Raw genomic sequence first — 19,637 nt, 5'->3', positions numbered from 1 at the left:
GGAACAGGGGCTGTCTCTGACATGAACTCAGTGGCTGGTTCTTTGATCACCTTCCACAAGGGGGGAGCAGCCTTATCAGGCCTGCTCCAGAGGAAGACTGAAAGACTATGAAAGATAGGCCTGTTGAGAACTGATAGGCTAGGGTCAGATGGAAGGGGAGGAGGACCTTCCCTATAAATGGACTTGGGGAGGGGTATGGAAGAGGATGAGGGAAGGGGGGTGGGATTGGGAGGGGATGAGAGACGTAACCACAGCTGCTATACAAAGTGAATTAACTGTAATTCTCCACTATCAGTGGACTTGGGAAGGGGCATGGGAGGAGATGAGGAAGGAAGGGAGGGCAGGATTGAAAGGGGGTGAGGATGGGGCTACAGCTGGGATACAAAGTGAATAAATTGCAATAAATAAAAAATTATATTAAAAAGAACTATAGTCTTAAACTATTCTAGACTTTATTATTTTACAGACATTCTGTAACAATGTATATGTTTGAAAATATCAACTATCAGAATAAATAAAACATTAAATACAAAAAATAAAGACTACTTCACAATTATAGCTTAATTATTACTTATTTAAAACTCATATCCTCTGCCGCCTGAGCAGGCATGCTATTTCTCTTTGTTACTTCTCCAAGGGCCAGCACAAATAGAAATATAACTTAATACAACAAAGGAATTAGCAATGAAGTTAAAGAAGGAGAATGAAGAATGAAGAGGTAAATTTTTCACACTGCTACTGGAATTAGGGAGTCACTGATTAACTATTCTATGAGACAAACAGAGCTACAGGCAGCCCCTACTTAACATTTTACTTTTATCATCCAAATGCTTATTATTCAAAATGTAGTACTATAATTTCAATATATATGCATGGGCATTCATTTCACCAACAAATTTTAATTAAACACGTACAAAGCTAGACACTAGGTCTCCAGGAATACCAAAACAAACAATAATGTCTTCTCTTAAAATCAATTATGGACAAAGCCACTAATTGAAAACAGAAGGATTTTAATTGTTACAAGGAGTGGTTTGAATGGGAATGACCTCCGTATATTTGAATGTTTGATACTAACTTGGTGGAAGTGTTGGAAATGATTTGGCAGCATGGTGTTTTGAGGCTTTCAAAGAACACACTATTACCAGCCTCTCTCTCTCTCTCTCTCTCTCTCTCTCTCTCTCTCTCTCTCAGCCTTATGCTGTAGGATCCCTTATAAGCGCTCAGCTCCTGCTCCAGTGCCATGCCTTGCTGCCTGCTGCCGTGCTCCCTGTCATGACAGTCATAGAATCCAAGGCTCAGGAACCATGAGCCCCAAATTGAATGCTTTCTTTTATAGGTCGCTTTGGCTTTGGTGTTTTGTCACAGCAATAGAAAAGCAACTAAACATAAGAATATCACAACAATAAAGTCTAAAAATGAAATGAGGCTGTTGTAAACAATTTAGTTTGTGGGATTCAAGATAACATAAATTTGAAAATATGAAGATTAGTGAGTTTTTTGCACCAGAGAAAACACAAAGAGCCAAATAATCAGAGCGTCTAGATTATATACATCACAATAAACAGCAAAGATACCAAAGATAAATGCTCATGGGCAAAGTGTTAACACTCTTGAATGCCACAAAATGTTTTTAGTTGACCAAGAGATAGTAAAAGTTCTAATGTAATAGCAACATGGCAAGTTTTTCAGAAAAAAATTAGGGACTATACAAATCTTGCCTGGTAAGCCAAAATGTCTCAGGTCTAGCTCTTGCACATCCAAAAAATTATACTATTTACAGTTTTAATAATGCAGTACGGTAGAAAGAAGAATTGAGATCAGTGAAGGAAGCAAGGTCAGGAACAAGAAGTTATCTGAGCATATTAAATGAGATGATTACACTCTGGATAAAAGAGCATAAAGGCAGATGGAAGTGGTGAGATGGGAAAGTGTATTTTGGAAGCCATACTAGGGTCATAACTTGTTCATAAAGGTAATTCCAAGTTTTGATATGGGGAACTATGAAGATACAGGTGATTTTTATTATCAGAAAAAACTAGAAGTGAGAATTGCTTGAAGTGTATGTAGCAAGGAAAGAGAGAAGTTAAAGGAAGTTAATTCCCTACATATGTCACTATTTCCTGGTTGTGGCTGATATGTTCAAGGTCCCCAAGGAGGCGATGTTGGAAAGGAGCCAAGGATACTTCCTACTAGAGAGGGCATCTCCTTCGGGATGGTTTCCTGCAAGTACCTTAAGCTTTGTGCTTGGGGCTTAACAGAAATTTGCCAAGGAAATGTTTCCATGTGTTTGCCATCGTTTCTTTTCACCATATGGCAAGAATAACAAGCTTAACAAAATAAGGGCCTAGAAAATATCTGGTCAGACAATGGTCTAATTATCAATCCAAGACTTATGAATAGTAAGTGCATAATAGTAAAAACAACTTCATCTGATTGATAAAGTCAATCCACTATAGTTCATGAGGGCCAAGATTTTCTCCTATATAAAAATGTGATTCCAAAAAGCCTTATGAGTTAATATTAAATGATTTTGATTAACTGTCACCCAGAACTACTTTCTCTGGCTAGAATAATAATAACAACAACAAAACTGAGACAAATATTTGTTTTTCACCTATTTTAATTTCTCTGGAATTTAAGATAAATCTACAATCTATTACAGTACAATATATTAAATATAGTGATATTAATAACACTTTATGAATGAACTGTGGACCCAATATACACAAAAGAATAGGGTTATGGTGAGAGAAGGGACTAGCTAACCAATCCTAGAAAAGTAATCAGAGAATCAGTCAATGCACAAAGTACTCCCTCCACCCCACCCGACCCCCCAAAAAAAAACAAATATCCAAAGGTAAACACTACTATGGTGTTATTAAAGATTTTTTGGAAGATATGCCAGATGACTTGTGTCTTTAAAAGCACATAAGCAGGATTATTTTGGAAATGAGAAGAGCTCAGGCAGAAGAAATAGTTTATGGAAACCATTTTAAGGATCAGTAAAAGACTCATAAAATATCCTAACATAAATCACATTAATAAGCAAGTCAAAATTAAGTACAACCTAAGAAAGGTTATAAAAATCTTTGTAATGAAAATAGATTGAAGTGATCTTGAAGGATTCATAAAGATGTTGGGATATTCAAACCCGTTAAACACTGTCAGCAATGTCACTATTGTAGGGAAGTTCTCTACATGTGAGAGCTATGAGGAATAGTGTCACTTTGACAAAAGGGGTTGCCTAACAAGTCCTAGAAAAGCTAGCAGAAAACAAGTTGATACACAAAGTGCTCAAAACAAAGACAAAACAAAACAAAAATGATAAATGTATTTTCAGAACAAATGAAAAAATTGAGGAAAGTATATATAATTCCCAAAGGTAAGCAATATTATTATTTTTGGCCTTTTTCTACTTCAGGAAATTACCAACTTAATAATATTGTCTTAAGAAAAAGAAAAATAATGATTTTATACACATTTTAAACTTACATAAGAAACGTTTTTCAATGATCTTTATTTCACTAAGTTCTTAGGAATAAAAGGTTCAAGAAATCACTCCCTGCCACAATAAGGCCATTTTTTTTTGTATCAGTTTAAGCCATCAGGAGGACAGAAACTTTTTACCAAATAACATGCTCCACAACTGATTATTCTATAACCACATAACACTAATACTACTGCAGATCCATACGAATAGAAAGAACTTAATGGGCAAAACTAATGCAGTGCTCATGATCCAATTTGGAGGACTATGTGTATAGTCCTTCTGCATTCTTTATTTCAATATCACTAAGTAGATATAGATCTTTAAGTAGCTACTTTGTTAAATCTTTTTTGAGAAGAGCTTGTCAGGGGCAAAGGGAAAAATCACTCAAATTATTTGAACAGCGTTTCCTGCATTATTCCTACTAGTCATTCATAATTGTAGAGCACATCCAAGACATATCAGGTCTCCTTAATATTCAAGAAATATCACATCAGATTTAAAAAAAAAATTACTTACATTGAAAACTATGAAGAGAAACAAGAAGGTGTCGAAAGCATTTCTGTACTAATGATGGAATAAGCAGTTGTCATAAAATATTAGCCTTACTCAGTTATGATATGTGAACTCCTCTGAAACAGAGTAAAAGTTTTTTTCTGTAGTATTAAAATAACATCATAATGCATTTTGGCTAAAAACTGTAACCACAGAACTGAGAGGAAGAACTAAATGATTGCTGAGGTTCAGATAAGCCTGGACGCACTGCTTTTACGTGGAAAGAATGCACACTTCTTACAGGGACACAATGCTTATCAGTGCAATATTGCTTCTTGAAATCTCAGCACATCAGGCAAAGAGATGCGTGTGAACTCAACATTTATTCTCTTTATATTTTTGTTGCTTTGGCTCCCCTCAAAATCGTTATCCTATCAAGTTTATTTTACACATAAAAAGAAACATGAAAATATATATCTAATAATTCGCACTGAATTTTTAAAATGCCAAAACACACAAAAATTTTGGTAGGAAGTAATGTTCACCAAAACAGGGCATGGATCATAGGGACATGAGAAGCAGTGATCGAGTGAACAGGGCACAGAACACAGGGACATGGCCTTTTCATGGAATAGAATAAGATGGCAGTGTACAGGGGAAGGGGACGCTGGAGGAGTACATTAGTAGAATGTGTATTAGTTTGACTTTGAAATAAAAAGCTAGCCTTAAATTTATAGTCTTGTTTTTAAAAAGACAAGATAAAGAGGCAGGGAATGTCTGAAATGGTATGTTTTGGTGTTACAAAGTTGATGTAGGTTAGTAAATGAGTGGAGAATGTTTGCCTGTACACATAGATTCTACCATGACTTGGGTCAATTTTGCAGCCTCTATGTCCTACTAGTAAGAAAAATCACTTGTGAATAGACTACACAAATGTCATCTTGGCCAAGTTCTAGGAAGTGGTTAGAATGACACATACAGAAGACCAAGGGTGAAACAAAGTTATAAGGGGACTAGAACAGGAAAAAAACAGGAGAGGGAGGGAGGGAGGAAGGGAGAAAGAGAGAGAGGCTGATTGGAGCAAAGAAATCTCTTGATAGCTACTGAAGCCATAATGCTGTAAATCTGTCAAGGACAGCTCACCTGTCCTACAGGGAAGCCATTGATGCTTGGGGAAGAGACACAGCCCTGCTCAGTGGTAAAGTTCACTGTTCATGAATGGCATTTTATGGCCAAGCAGACCATATAACACTTGCATACCAAAATGCTGGACTTTTGTTTTGCATAATTCTTTTATGTAGGTCTTTTAAAGATTCTGAATTATTTGCTTCTTTAGTATGAATAAATTAAAATTTCAATTAATTTCAAAAGAAGTTACAAATCGATATGACCAATGTATGCATTAGTCACAAGTCTGTAATGATATCATATATTTCTTACTGAAAATGTAATTCTGTTTAATGTTCAAATGGTAAAGCTAAAACCCACAGAGGTGAGGCTACATTAAAATATCTCTGTAAAAGATAATATTAAGCAAACAAAACCAGCAAATGATTTCTTTAAAGCTAAGAATAGAATATGCATATGCTGGACAAGAGAATTGAGCTAGGTAAAAAGAAACAGAGACAGAAAGATATGAGTCCCTATCCCATCTCTTTATTTTCCTAATTTGCAGAAATTATCTAGGTTTACTTTGTATCTTCTCACTTTGCTATCCCAGAGGAATAAAACTTTTACAGGAAGAAACATATGGTCCTAAGACAAACTTGCAATTAATCATTTTATAAGAAAGATTAAAAGACATTTTACCTCCACATTTCCTAAAATCTCACTGTGTTAAATTTATTATAATATCTACTTTGAATATCTTAATGGTTTTAAAGATTACATTTTCTAGTATTTATATTTTTATACATTTGCCAATCTTCTTGGTCTATATACAATTTTTGGCTTGGAAGACACTTTTAAATTTTTAGTTTTGACTAAAATTATTCTATCATTTTAAAAAAATTGAGTATTAATCACATGGTCCTACTACTGAGCTATAATCCCAACCCTGCTTTATAATCTAATTAAAAAAGAGAAACTGAATTACTGTTAATGTTGCTACTCCAGTATTATGCGGTAACTATGGGTACATTAGTATATATGGTATATATGGTGTTGTATACATGGTCTTTTGAGAGCTCTTCCTAATCACAGTTATTCCCTGCTTCCTGTCAACAGAAGAGTAGCAGAATCAAAGCAGGCAGAGGAATCTCAGCAATTATCTTGAGAAGGGTTTATGTGTGTGCAGTGCTATCTGCCAAGGAGCAAACAAGCTATGACCTGGGGTCACGGCGAGTGCTAGACCTTTCCTAAGTTAAATGTCATGCTTTAAATTCTTAAATGTGCTAGCTTTAATGGTCAATATACAATTTTTAGCCTGGAAGATAGTTTTAACTATTTAGTTTTGACTAATATTTTATCTTTTTTTTTTAATTGGATAGAGAGCACTACTGAGCATAACAGTGAGCATATGGTGTAATAAAACACACACACACAAAAAAAAGCCAGAGAGAGAGATCAGTAGGCTGTCCTGCCAGAGGAGCTGGGTTCAATTCCAGCACCTAACTGTCTGTAACTATAGTTCCAATGGCTCTGAGCTCTGACACCCTCATACCAATGCACACAAAATTAAATCTAATAAATGTGAAAAAGAAAATAAAACAGTGATAATAAATATTGGTACTTGATAATAAAATATAGCTTAATAAAAACAGACAAACCTGTGTTTGCAGAAGAGTCAGCCTCCCTCAGCTTTTGAGCAGCTAAAAGCTTTTCTTGTAATGCTCTCTGGGCAAGATGTGTATCCCATTCTTCTAGTTCTTTCTCAAATCGTTGGTTGTCTTCCTCAACAAAATCTCTCAAGTCAGGTGGTAATGTTTCTATTCCAACAAGGGCTTGCCCAGTCTCTTTATTAAACTCCTCTGCAAATCATATTTCAAAAACAACTATAAAATTAAGAATTATAGGAAAAATGCAAAGCTCAAAATAGAATACATTTCAAATGGAAGGTAAATTATATTTATTATTAGTTACTATATATAATTATTATAGTAAACAATATTACCTAAATTTTCCTTAAATGTCTAAACGTGCTCAAACAAACAATGACATGATTATTTGAAAATGACTTTAAGGGCTCTGACAAGTTTTCAGACTCTGAAGAGTAGCGATGAGACATAATGTAGAATTAAAATGTCTTGTGACTTTAACACTGATGAAACATCATTTTTGCTATTATATGAAAACATCCAATCTCTGATTACGCAGCAATTAACATTTTCACAGAGTAAGAAATAACCCCTAACTTCACTAAGATCAAAGTAGAACTAAAACTTCTTTCATATTAAGGGATTAACTACAGCATAAAAACACATAATATATGCAGCTTATCAATGCAAGATGTTCTGAAACAATATGGAACTAGTACTTAAATGGTCATCTTATACTCTAGTTATAAATGGACAGCCTAGTGAAGCTTGTGGCATGGCTACAGAAGGAAAATTGGCTGTATCTCTTCAGCAAGCCTTCATGGGATGTTTTCTTTCTTTCTCTCTTTCTTACCTTCTTTCTTTCTTTTATTAATTAATTGAATTTACATTTAGGTCCCTCCCTCTTTTCCTCCCACATTCCCTCTCCCTAGTCTTCAGAATAGGGAACCTCCCAACCCAGACACCCCAGCTCATTTTTTCACATGAGGACTGAGTTCATCTTCCTCTCCTTTGGCCTTATATGGAAGTCCCATCAGGGGAAAGTGATCAAAACAGCAGGCAACATAGTCTGTGTCAGAGATATCTCCCACTCCTCTAACTAGCCCACATGAAGCCTAAGATGCCCATCGGGCTTATCTTCTTGGAGTTTGTGCATTGTAATATGTCTATCCTGTATTATATGATTAAATGTGATTATAAGTGAATATATACCGTGTGTGTTTTTCTGGGTCTGTGTTACCTCACTCAGGATAATCTTTTCTAGTTCCATCCATTTGCCAGCAAATTTCATGATTTCCTTGTTTTTAAAGGCTAAGTAGTATCCCACTGTGTAAACAGACTACAGTTTCTTTATCTATTCTTCAACTGAGGGAGATCTAGCTTTCCTTTATTGAAAGCCTGTATTAGAATAACAGAAATACAGGGACTACAGTACATTGTCACAGAGACTCTGGCTTTGAGCCAAACAGATTACAGTTTGCAAGGCTAGCCAAAAACACTAGAATACAGATGTTTTGAGAACACATGAATGTTTTTGGAAGGTTACAAAAAAAAAAAAAAAAACTCCAAGAGGAGATGATGTACAGTTCAAATGCCAGTAAAATGTATAAAATTCAGCGGGGACAATGGTGGTGAGTGAAAGTGGAGAAAGTGATAGAGGACAGAAGACTGAAGCCTTCTGTACAGGCTAAGGGATCAAATGTCAGCCAACATGTAGCTGCAGTACCTCAAGCTCTCACGCAGTGGAGGAGCACACTCAGACTTACATTTGATATGTAGCTGAGACTGCCTCAGCTCATGTCTCATTACTGAAATCTAGTTTAGGTTGTGTTGTTTCCTCATTCCAGTTTTTCACATCAGTCAGGAGGGAATACTTCTTAATCAAATTTTCCACCTTCTGAGTAAAATCATCACATAGTCAAATAGTCACATAAAAATCCATCTTCAAAAGTGCCTCACCCTGGTGCTGGAGACATAGCTCGGCAGTTAAGAGTACTTGCTGCTCTTGAAGACCTGGGTTCACTTCCTAACACCCACATGGCCCTCACAACAACCATCTGTATTCCATTTCTAGAGCAGCCATTCCTATCTTCTGATGGACAGGCACCAGACTCTTAAACGATGCGATGCACTTTCATGAATACAAGTAAATCACTCAGACATTAAAAAATAAAAGCAAACTCTAAATAACAATGGAGACGGCGCACCCTCTTACCTTGTATTAAGAATTGGGCCTTGTCATTTATGTACATTAAACAGTATGCACTGGCATTTCTATAACCACCAAAAGAGTCCCTTACTAATTCTTCCCAGGATGACTTGGTGACAGTAATATCATTGTACTTCATCCACCTGCTCTCACGATGGTCAAAGATGTATGCCCAGTAGTGGCCAGCATTAGCCTGTCCTTCATGAACTAAAACAGCATGGAGGCGATAAGGGACCTATCACAGAAAGAAAAAAACAAACAAACTGAATTGCAATATACAGTCTATTATACCATTTGCCAAGGAAACCTGAAAACTACCTATCTGAGAAAAACTGGGGGCACAGTTTCTAAGTAGGTAAAAGTAGCTAGGATTAAATTTTCTGAGAAAAACAACAGAACAAAGAACTAAAACATGCAAAATTATCTAGAGGGAAGATAAACAAAAATTAAATAAACTGAAATATATAAACATGTGTAGGAGAAAATAATTTTCAAATCTGAAAGTATACTTTTGTGCATGTTAGTGACTGACCTACTACTTATTTCTACAAAACCAAGGAGGTACAATAATCATTTAATACACACTTTTTCTCTCAGCCATCTCAATTCTCATCGCTAAAAAACTAGACTGCATAATCAATGCATATCCAGAGTAAGTTTTCATGTTTTGGTGCTGTTTGGAAACTGTTACTTCCTATGTGATCCTCATTGCCCTCTAACCCACATATGTCTACCTGCCTCAACATCCTAGCTGCTGGTTTAGAAGCATGTGCTACCATTCCCAGGACAATGTTAGAGTTTAACTGAGCTTCAGAATTTCTCCCCAAAATTATGTATCTTTAAATAGTCATGTATTTTCTCACTGTGGACATAATTTTTAAATTAAGTTGCTGGAAAATTGTAAATTTTTTTGTAAGCTTTAAAAAAGAGTAAACTAAGTACAGCATGAAGGAAATCTGTTATAAAATTCTGTCATAATTTTTCCCATTAGTTTATACTCTAATTACTCTAATACCAAATATATTGCTTATTTTAATAAAATTTATCCAAATTGCATGACACAATATGTAACAAGAATTAGGGTAATATTAAATTGGATAAAGGTGAAAAGTTGGTAGGATAGCTCAGCAGTCAAGAGCTCTTGTTGCTCTTCCAGAGGACCTGAGTTAATTCTCAGAAACACGTCCAGCAGTTCACAATTACCTGTTCCTCCAGTTCTAAAGTCATGCAACAGCTTTAGCCTCTACCAGCACTAATATACACATAAATATAAAGTAAATCCTTAAAAATAATATGAAGCTGAATTAGCGAGTATGTCAACAGTTCTGACAATGATTATCAGCTAAGCTTTCACTTACTTGGATCATGGATTTGTCAGAGTACATAAGTTCAATTGTTCGATGGATTCTGGATATGCTTTCCTGCAGATCTACGGATATAAGATGTGACTTAATGGATGATAAATGTCACCTGGATTTCTACCGAGACTAATAAGAGAGGGATCAAAGTTTTCTTATAATCACACTAGAGAAGAAGAAAAGTTTCCTAAACTATTCTTTAAGATGCTACCATTAGAGTCTGTGTGAAATGAGATGTTCAGTACAAAGATAGTTTAAAATACAAAAAGAAAAATAATATGACTCACCTAGGAATATGAAGAGCCAAGAAAATCAAGCTGCACTCAAGTCTCTACAGAAAGCTTTCAAGGAATGTTAAAGCTCACCACCCTGTACATACAGAGATAGTACTAGAGAATGTATGGAAAAAATCCACTACGTATTGGTATACAAAAAAGTTACTGGAACACTAAAATAACTAAGGGAAAAATAATATAATCACAGAACTTCCATTCCCCAGTATTTCTACTTACAGTAAGAAAAAATTCTATAAAACTCAGTGTTCAAAGCTATATTATTTCATAATTTTAAAGTCTGAATAATGTAAGTAACTATCAATACATTAAAATATCACGTAATCATTACATACTATTAATCAGTTGGAGAGAATCAAGAAACTAGAAAGGCTACAACCAAAAGTAACTTCAAACTCTAGGAAGATCTACTTTAGCCTGATAGAAAATGAAGAAATTATAAAGGAAAAATGTAAGAGCAACCACTTACAAACATTTAAAACTTTAATTAATATCATAAAAACAAAACAAGGGCTACAAACACAGCACAGTGGTTAAGAGCACTAGTTGCTCTTCCAGAGGACATGGGTTCAATTCCTAGCACACATGGCGGCTTACTATCTGTAATCCTAGGGGGTTTAGTGCCTACATCTGGCCTCCCCAGGCCTCATCAGTTGGCACACAACCTATGCACCAACATAAATAGAAGGAAAACACTCACACATACAAATAAAAAGTAAAGAAAAATAACAAAACAAAACCCAGCATAAAGGCCAAATGATAAACTGGGAAAATAATATCTATAACATGTATTGTAGGCAAAAAAGTTTAATTAGTATGATTTCTTTTAAGCAATAAGAATTACAAAATTTACTTAATATAAAGGAATGGGTAAAGGGCCGGCTTCACAAATTGTTACAAGGGATAAATAATATGTATAATACTTTCAGTATTTTGCGTTTGACATGAAACTGTCCAAAAATGTTTACAAAATAGGAAAATGAAATTAAATAAGACATTTTTTAAAACACAAACATTTAGTGGACTCATAATTAAGGAAAAGCAAATCAAGACACTGAAATGTCATTTATGACCCCCTACCCCAACTACTCCAGAGAGAATAAAATACACTCAGGGTTTGGGAAAATCCTGAGAGTACTCTCTTACACGGAACTATTTTAAAACAGAGCCAAAATTTAAAACATGCACTTTAGCTAAAAAGGGGTGTGGTAAAAATATACTCTATTTACTGAAGAATATTATGCACATACATATGTAATGTATATACATATATATTTATGTAACAGTGTAATAGTCCAACACTTTTTGCTGCTAATGCCTGGATATTAAATGTTATGTCTGTATGTTAGAATGCTACACAACAGCTTAAAAATCAACGTTAGTATATTGTATCAGTAGGAATTAAAGACAGAAAACAAGTAGCATGGGTGACTTAGTCTTTCCTGACTCTAGTATGATATGCTCAAAATCTTATGACATGAATGTTCCTCAAACTGCTCTATCAAAAACGACCCAAGACTGAACTCATCATCGTCTTCCAGGTAGGGTACCTCCAGTTTGTCTACTCAAAAAGATATTTTACTTAGTTACTCATGCCACTGTGAACTAAAGTGGCCAATCTCATTCCTCTGTGACACTTGTGGTTATTAACCTTCATGTGTCTGTTTTTATATTATTTCAAGTTTTTTTTCATTTATTTTCTCCCTTTATGTAGAGCCTTATTGTCAAAAGTTTATTAGTGTCCACATTTCTGAATGTAAACTTATGAAACAGTCTGTGATGTCGAGGAGAAACTTATCTGACACTTAACACTGCATTCAATAAACACGATGCTTAATTAACGTTAGCGAGTTCTAATATGGAAAGTTGTTTTATATATGTACAGTATTAACACAAACTGTCTAGTTACTAAGGCTAACAATACAATTATTTACACTATTAAACTGTGACTGTTCCTTACTCACACTTAACCATAAGGAGTCAATTTGGCTGTTTACCGTAAGACTAGTGTTGTTTGTAACTTCATGTTTTTATTATAAAATAAAAATTCATGTATTCTTTCTAGTTTAAATTTAGAGTTATTAGGATATATTTTGACATGAAAAATGACCATAATATATTCTACCATGAAATATTATTTCATTAAAATAAAAAAGTTCATTTTAACAGAAAAATAAATGAGTTCAAAATAAAAAGTTTCTTTCAAGAAAGACAAATTACTCAGCAGTATTTCTGTTCATCAATACACACTCTCACACATAAAATCCTTATTTTGCTGTATACCACCTGAAAATCTCCTATATACTGGCATTGGGTCCTTGGATCATATCTGCAAATCTGTTAGATCAGATTGAACACCAAAGCTGGAGATGGAGATCAGCATCTCTCACATGACTAGACCTCCAGTTTCAATCTCAAGTACAATTTCAAAAAAGCAAACAAAATTTTTAAAAATTGCTCTTTAAATGTTTACAACTAAAGAAAAACAGTTATTTCGTGTTCATTATGCAAACATCAGAGGAAGGCAGAACTGGTAAGCACAAATTCTGAGGCTCTATGACATTTCACCAATTAAGTAACTGTGAATACCAGCTTGATATAAATTTAGAACACTACACTAGCAAATCAGACCATCTGTTACATCATTAATCAGCTAAGTAATCTGGGGAAACTCTTTTGATCCCTGTGAATCTGACACAAACAGCATAAAAAATGGAGAGTCAGATCAGTTTCTCTCACAAAAAAAATTTTCAAAAAAGGTTTTTTTAAAAAATACTAGTGGTTGTAACTAAAACCCTCAAGTGATTTTTCCTGTCGGCATACAATATCCTCTGAAGTGACAACAGCTACACTGTGCAAGCTTCTTACCTCGTGTGTCATTTTCTATTTCTGTTCTCCAGCGATGTAAACAGCTCTCCAGCACAGACAGTTCTTCTTCAGTTATGTGCCTCGGCGCAGGATGCATGGGCAAATCCGGAGGTATCCGAGACTGGGTGAATGGTTTGTGTATCACTGACCTCAGTGCCAGGGCAGCACCTGATGCAGGTGAAGAGCTGGGCAGTTCTGAAGCAGGGGTTCCCTGCTGTTCTGCTGTGCTGTGTTTTCAAATACAAATGCTGTGTTTTAATACACTACTAATTAAACTTCAAGACTCAAACACCAGGGAAATACTACACAGACAGCATCACTCTCTCAACACTTCAAGAGGAAATGGTCCTAAAAAATACATGAACTGATCTAATAGCCTGATGAGACAATTAGGACATGAGCACTAAACTCTTATAAGGATGAAACTGTGGCTTTAAAGTTAAGAATGTCTTATTTATTATTGTTTTTTATTTTTATTATTAGTTACATTTTATTAACTCTGTATCCCAGCTGTATCCCACTCCCTCATCCCTTACCAACCCCACCCTCCCTCCCTCATCTCCTCCCTGCCCCTTTCCAAGTCCACTGATTGGGGAGGACCTCCTCCCCTTTCATCTGACCCTGTTTTATCAGGTATCTTCAGGACTGGCTGCAAAGTCCTCCTCTGTGGCCTAGCAGGACTGCTCCTCCCTATTATTTTTAAATGAAGATCTAATTTATACTCTAACTAAAGATCTCCTGTTAATTCCAACTTACATTACCAGAAATAAACTTTGCTCTAAAAGCAATACTTGACATATCATAAAAGATTCAAAAGCTACAGACCAAAATATTGCAAAGTAAAATTCTGAGCAGAGAAAAATATATGAAGATTCCAATTAATAAGCACAGACCTACTGAAATAATAAAGACCAATTTTCTAAGTGAACTTACTTCAAAAAAAAGTTTTCTTGCAGTTAATCACATGTACACTCCATAAAACCCTGCTTGAATGCACTATAGGATACAACCTGGAGTAGGGAAATGTTACCTTGGAAAAGCCTGTGATGGTATGGAGCCACTAGCTGAGGAACTAGCATCGATATCATCAACAGGAGAGGTGCAAACAGGCTTACTGGAGGCAAACTCCAATGCATACTGTAGAACATCTACCAGTGGGAATCTTTTGGGACCAGAACCATAGCTTAAGTATCTGTTTGTAAAATATAAAAATGTTTTATATTGTCAGCATATTTGATTTTTAATTAAGTCTTATAAAACAAGACTACACATCAAAAAATATGTCAGCAACCAAACTTGCTTGTTTTCTACTAAAGATGGTGAAGCTGAACATACATTCGAGAAATGCACTAAATGTTCTCAGAAAGAGTATCAGTGGGAAGAGAAACTGACAGAAAGGACACCACAGCTGATCAAAATTGAAAGTCATGTGGATGGCTGCACCGAAGATGCCCAACAGTGCAAAGACAAACTGAGAGGACCATCTGCAGAAATTCTCCTCCCTGCATCCTGCATGGGCCTTGGGAATAAGGTAGTCACTTTTATCCTCTTTCATGTCTTGAACACTCTTCACACATGCACCTTTTAATACTAAAACTCACTGGAAAGGTGGTAGGTTCACGCTCAACATCTTACATTATTAATGTGCACATTAAAGGTAAATGAGAAGAACTCATTTACTCATGGGATTACTCAAAGCACACTCCAGCTTGCAGACTTATCTGGCCTGCATGGCACCCACATTCCTCACTGTATGCTGCTTCCTAATAAGGCATGATTGTGATTTGAAAGAACATCTGCAAACATAGCCCCTCCCTTTTGGTACTCAATAGCCCTCACTTCAGTCATTCTTGTCTGAGCTGCTTAAGCTTGCCTCACTGCCCAGCTTATTCCTGGGTGAATCACTGGGACTCTTGGGAGGTGAGTGTTTGGATCCTCTCGCTCAGTTGCCATTCCTTTTACTACAAATTAATCCCAAGCTCTAGGTTAGACTCCTTAGTTCCACTTACAGCATCAGTCGAATATGCCGTTGATAATCATATAGTTAATTTCAACTTTTAAAATAATAATCTAAAGCCTCTTAAGGATGCAATGAAGTTCAGAAAATAATTATAACTTAGCTAAAGCATATGTAAGATTAAAAATCTAGGTCATCACTAAACACATGCTTGCATGCCAAAATTTCATAAAACTTAAAATACCTCTCTAATCTTTGTTGTAATACTGTGAGGTAATCTTTAAGTCTCTTGATCTCTTCACGTTTAATTCTTGTTATTTCTCTGTTTCTGTGCATATACCTAACCAGGGAAAGAATTAACAATCATTAGTATTTCCAAATATATATAAAAAATATAATGGTAAATGTAATTATCACTACAAAAGACCAGTTTAAATTTTATAAAATATCAAGTATAAAACACAAAATATTTTAACCTTCTAATTTACATTTATATCCATATATTTAGAAGAGAAACAAATGTATTGCTTTAACAAACACAAAGACAAACACACCAAGCATCTCTAAACCCACGCCTGAAGGAAGTAACGATTTTACTGTACAGTTATCCTTCCCTCGCTCACTGAACAGTTGCAAAATCACCATATGTCGAACAAACCATACCTGTCCAGATATAAAACTTGGGGAAATTCTAATTTATTGTGAATTTTTTCTGGTCTTCCCAATGCCTGATTAAATTCAAATCTTGACAGTTCAAACGTTAATACAGGTGGCAGTTCAGTAAACCAATGCTGAAAGAGAACAACACTGTTAGTTTTCTCCATTGCACTGGTAAGGATGATGACATGATACTGGCACTGACATCACTATGTAACACCACAGAGGAGAGTGTACAGTGGTTTTGTTACAACAGAACTTCTTTCTGAGAAGGTTCCACAGTATTTGAAAATTCCAAGAGTGAGTCTGACACATAAGAAGACAGAGGGAAGTCTTATCTACATACTGCTCTCCTTCCATAATTGTTCACATTTGAAATCCTAACTAGAAGAAAATGATGCTCATTTCCATTAAGACTCAAGAGCTCTGCCTTCTTCAGTCTCATGCTGAATGATATTTATTGAAATCAACCAGACTGTGAAATCCACGACTTGACTCAAAGGGAAGAATACTTATCTGGCACAAATGTTCACTGTTTTCATCCTAAAAATGGAAAAACATTATCTATTTTTGCATGATTTTTCTTTTTTTTCCCTATTTTACCTTGAAATTTACAACTGCAAATTATACTATCTTCTGAAAAAGTTTTCTCATTAGCAAACAAAGTTTATAATTGTAAATACTTTCTACAAATACTTTCTATAAAACACTTTCTACAAAAGTGTTTAATGAATTAAATTTCTTATTACTCTGAGCATGTCCTACCCACTCACCTTGCTAGATACAAAATTTGGCCATGGTTAAATGAAGCACGAAATTCAACCAAATTTCAAAAAGCTTGTTTTTATGTAACAACTTCAAGTTTTATAAAGGCATACTATTTGTTTAAAAAAATGAATGTTAGCGTGGTGCAGTGGTGCACACCTGTAATCCCAGCACTCAGGGAGGCAGAAGCAGGTGGATCTCTGTGAGTTCTAGGCCAGCCTGGTCTACAAAGTGAGTCCAGGGCAGCCAGTGCTACACAAAGTGCCTGTCTCAAAAAACTTGAATGGTTACATTCACAAAACAACAAATTCAGAAGTGTAAAGTCATAAACAAATACTTTAAGGTATTTATACTTACGAGTCATGCAACAAGAGACTACTAAAGGAAGTGCGGTACCGACATTGCAGGGGCCATAGCTTCCAGTGCCACAAAACGGCACCGCACCCCCGCAGTGGGTGCCCGCAAACTTACATCTCGGCCCTGGCTCAGGGACAGACATGGCAGGACTCTTCTAGAACCTTAATGCTGTGACTTTTCTCCAAGGAAAGCTACAAAAAGTAAATATTTACTGTTGCTCTTTATTCCTCCCCAGGTAGCAATGATTATTGGCTCAGCTGAAGTTACCTGAATTGAATATGAGTAAGGTTCTGTCTAAAGACCTACTATAATAAGCATATAAAGATTTAAAAGATAAAGGTCATATCACAGCATGTGGCATAGTCCTTCAAGATTTATTTTCATTTTTATTTGTGTGTGTGTGTGTGTGTGTGTGTGTGTGTGTGTGTATGCATGCACACGTGTGTGTGTCACACGGGGCCTGCTGTACAGCAGAAGGCATTGGATTCCCTGGAGATGTAGTGACATGAGGGTGTTGAGTTTCTAGACATGGGGGCTTGGAGCTGAACCCAGGTCCTCTAGAACAGCACCCCATGCTGTTACCTTCTGAGACACCTCTCCAGCCACTCCCTTTAGTTCTTTCCCATAGCTAATGTGAGATGAAATTAAAACATTGTCCCTGCTCTCTCATAAACAAATTTCTGATTGATTCCTTAGGATAATATTCCACAACCATTTTGTGATATACAAACAGGCAGGTATACTTTTAGAATAGTTACTTTCATACTTTACCTCACTACTTTAAATATCATCTTTCCAACTAACTTATTACAAGTTTTAACTGATGAAACCTACAGTGGCTGGGAAAAAATGAGGTGAGCCAAACTGTGATAAGGGATCTTCTGAGCATTTTCTGTAACTCGTGAACAGATACTCACTAGACCCCAGGCTAACCTTGAACTCACGATCTTCCTGCCTCAGACTTTCTAGTGCTGGGATTGAAAGCATGTACCAATAGCCCAGCATAGTTTTGTACTTTTTAAGCAGCTGTTTGGTAACTCCAAATTGTTTCGTAATATCTGAGACACTTTACATAAATTATCCTATTTGTTATTTGCAATCACTCTCCTACCCACTAAGAATGTAACAGGAAACAACACAGATAAAGATCCATACATCCATATATATGGAACTTATGCTCAGATATCAATCGTGCTTCACAGTGACTGATTTGGAAGATAATGACTTCTCCTGTTTTCTATGGTAGTTGACACAGATAGATAGATACATGGATGGTACTAAGGAAAGAAGTAAACTGTTGGGTTTGGAAATTAAATATGCAATGTAGAGAAACAGGTTTGGGGCTGTTTTAAAATTAGTTCTTTCATGAAAAAAGGTAGAATCTTCCATCTTACCTTACACAATCAACTAATAATCTCATAAGACCAGGCATGCCTGCTCGATAGGAAGGTGCTTTGATATATCCAACCAGACAAATCCCAGGAACATGTGTTTATAAACTAACATTTGCTTATGTAAAAACTGACCAATGTTTTCTTTTATAATTTGCCTACCATGCTGCTAACTACTACCTCAATGGCCTATCATAACATACTACATGATGGCCTCAAGGTGGAGAACAAGAACAAAAGTAAATAGACAAAAAATTTAGAATTAGAAACTAACATAAATTACATATTGTATGTTCTGTACAAGTTTCACAAATATGTCTAAATTATCGCAATTAAAAGCAAACGTATTTTGAGTATTTTCTCTGTCACTAGCAGCTATGTAATTAGAATATTAAATTTGCATCAGGCCATTTAAAAGAGAATGAGAAGGAAGAAGATCATGAAAATGATGAACTCACCTCTTGGCCTGACCTTCCCGAGTTATCTGAATGTAAGGATTCGATCTCTCCTTCAATCATTGCAGCTTCCAGGCACTCGTGCAGGTCTTTGAACCCGTTGACCTGAAGTGGATACTGACCAAACATTTCAGTGTTTTCAAATTTTTTTCCTATAGAATGGTTGGAGAAGTTAATTAATGTTCCTCAATTTGGCTTTTCAGCTACTAAAATTAAGCGTATATATGATATATGTAGATTCTTTCATGAACCTGAAAAAGCGCCAGTGACTGTTGTCCAGAGAAGAATGGGTGAGTTGAGCTTTCCTAGACACACACACACACACAGACACACACACACACACACACACACACACATTCATACGCATGACAATGGGTTAAAAGAGTTTTTCTACAGGCATATACATATGTGCATGTGAATTCATTCACGCCTAGGCAGAGACAGTAATTATAACTCGTATGTATATGAGCTCTCAAGGAAAAATATTGTGCTAACACTAGTTGTTTGTATATATGCACATATAAATTTACATGTATGTGTATCTGTGTGTGACAGTAATTTGCTTTACTGGAAAACATCACAGAGA

The 19,637-nt window shown here is 35.7% G+C and overlaps 1 protein-coding gene across 1 annotated transcript in view; it reads right to left on the bottom strand.

The window, feature by feature from the left end:
* Usp25 (ubiquitin specific peptidase 25) overlaps window positions 1-19,637 on the bottom strand; it is a 115,191-nt gene that overhangs the window by 24,500 nt on the left and 71,054 nt on the right. Inside the window, exons 10-17 of the mRNA XM_055617820.1 lie at window positions 19,055-19,203; window positions 16,090-16,217; window positions 15,671-15,766; window positions 14,500-14,661; window positions 13,470-13,696; window positions 10,309-10,379; window positions 8,957-9,185; window positions 6,754-6,954 (exon numbers count right to left, since the gene is read on the bottom strand). Coding sequence (XP_055473795.1) covers window positions 6,754-6,954; window positions 8,957-9,185; window positions 10,309-10,379; window positions 13,470-13,696; window positions 14,500-14,661; window positions 15,671-15,766; window positions 16,090-16,217; window positions 19,055-19,203 — 1,263 coding nt within the window. The remainder of the gene's footprint in view (window positions 1-6,753; window positions 6,955-8,956; window positions 9,186-10,308; window positions 10,380-13,469; window positions 13,697-14,499; window positions 14,662-15,670; window positions 15,767-16,089; window positions 16,218-19,054; window positions 19,204-19,637) is intronic.

Source organism: Psammomys obesus, unplaced genomic scaffold (genome assembly GCF_907164565.1).
Source record: "Psammomys obesus unplaced genomic scaffold, mPsaObe1.curated_primary_1811, whole genome shotgun sequence".
NCBI classification, from domain to species: domain Eukaryota; kingdom Metazoa; phylum Chordata; class Mammalia; order Rodentia; family Muridae; genus Psammomys; species Psammomys obesus.
Note: the sequence above shows the minus strand (reverse complement) of the source record. Positions and strands in the feature narration are given on the sequence as shown.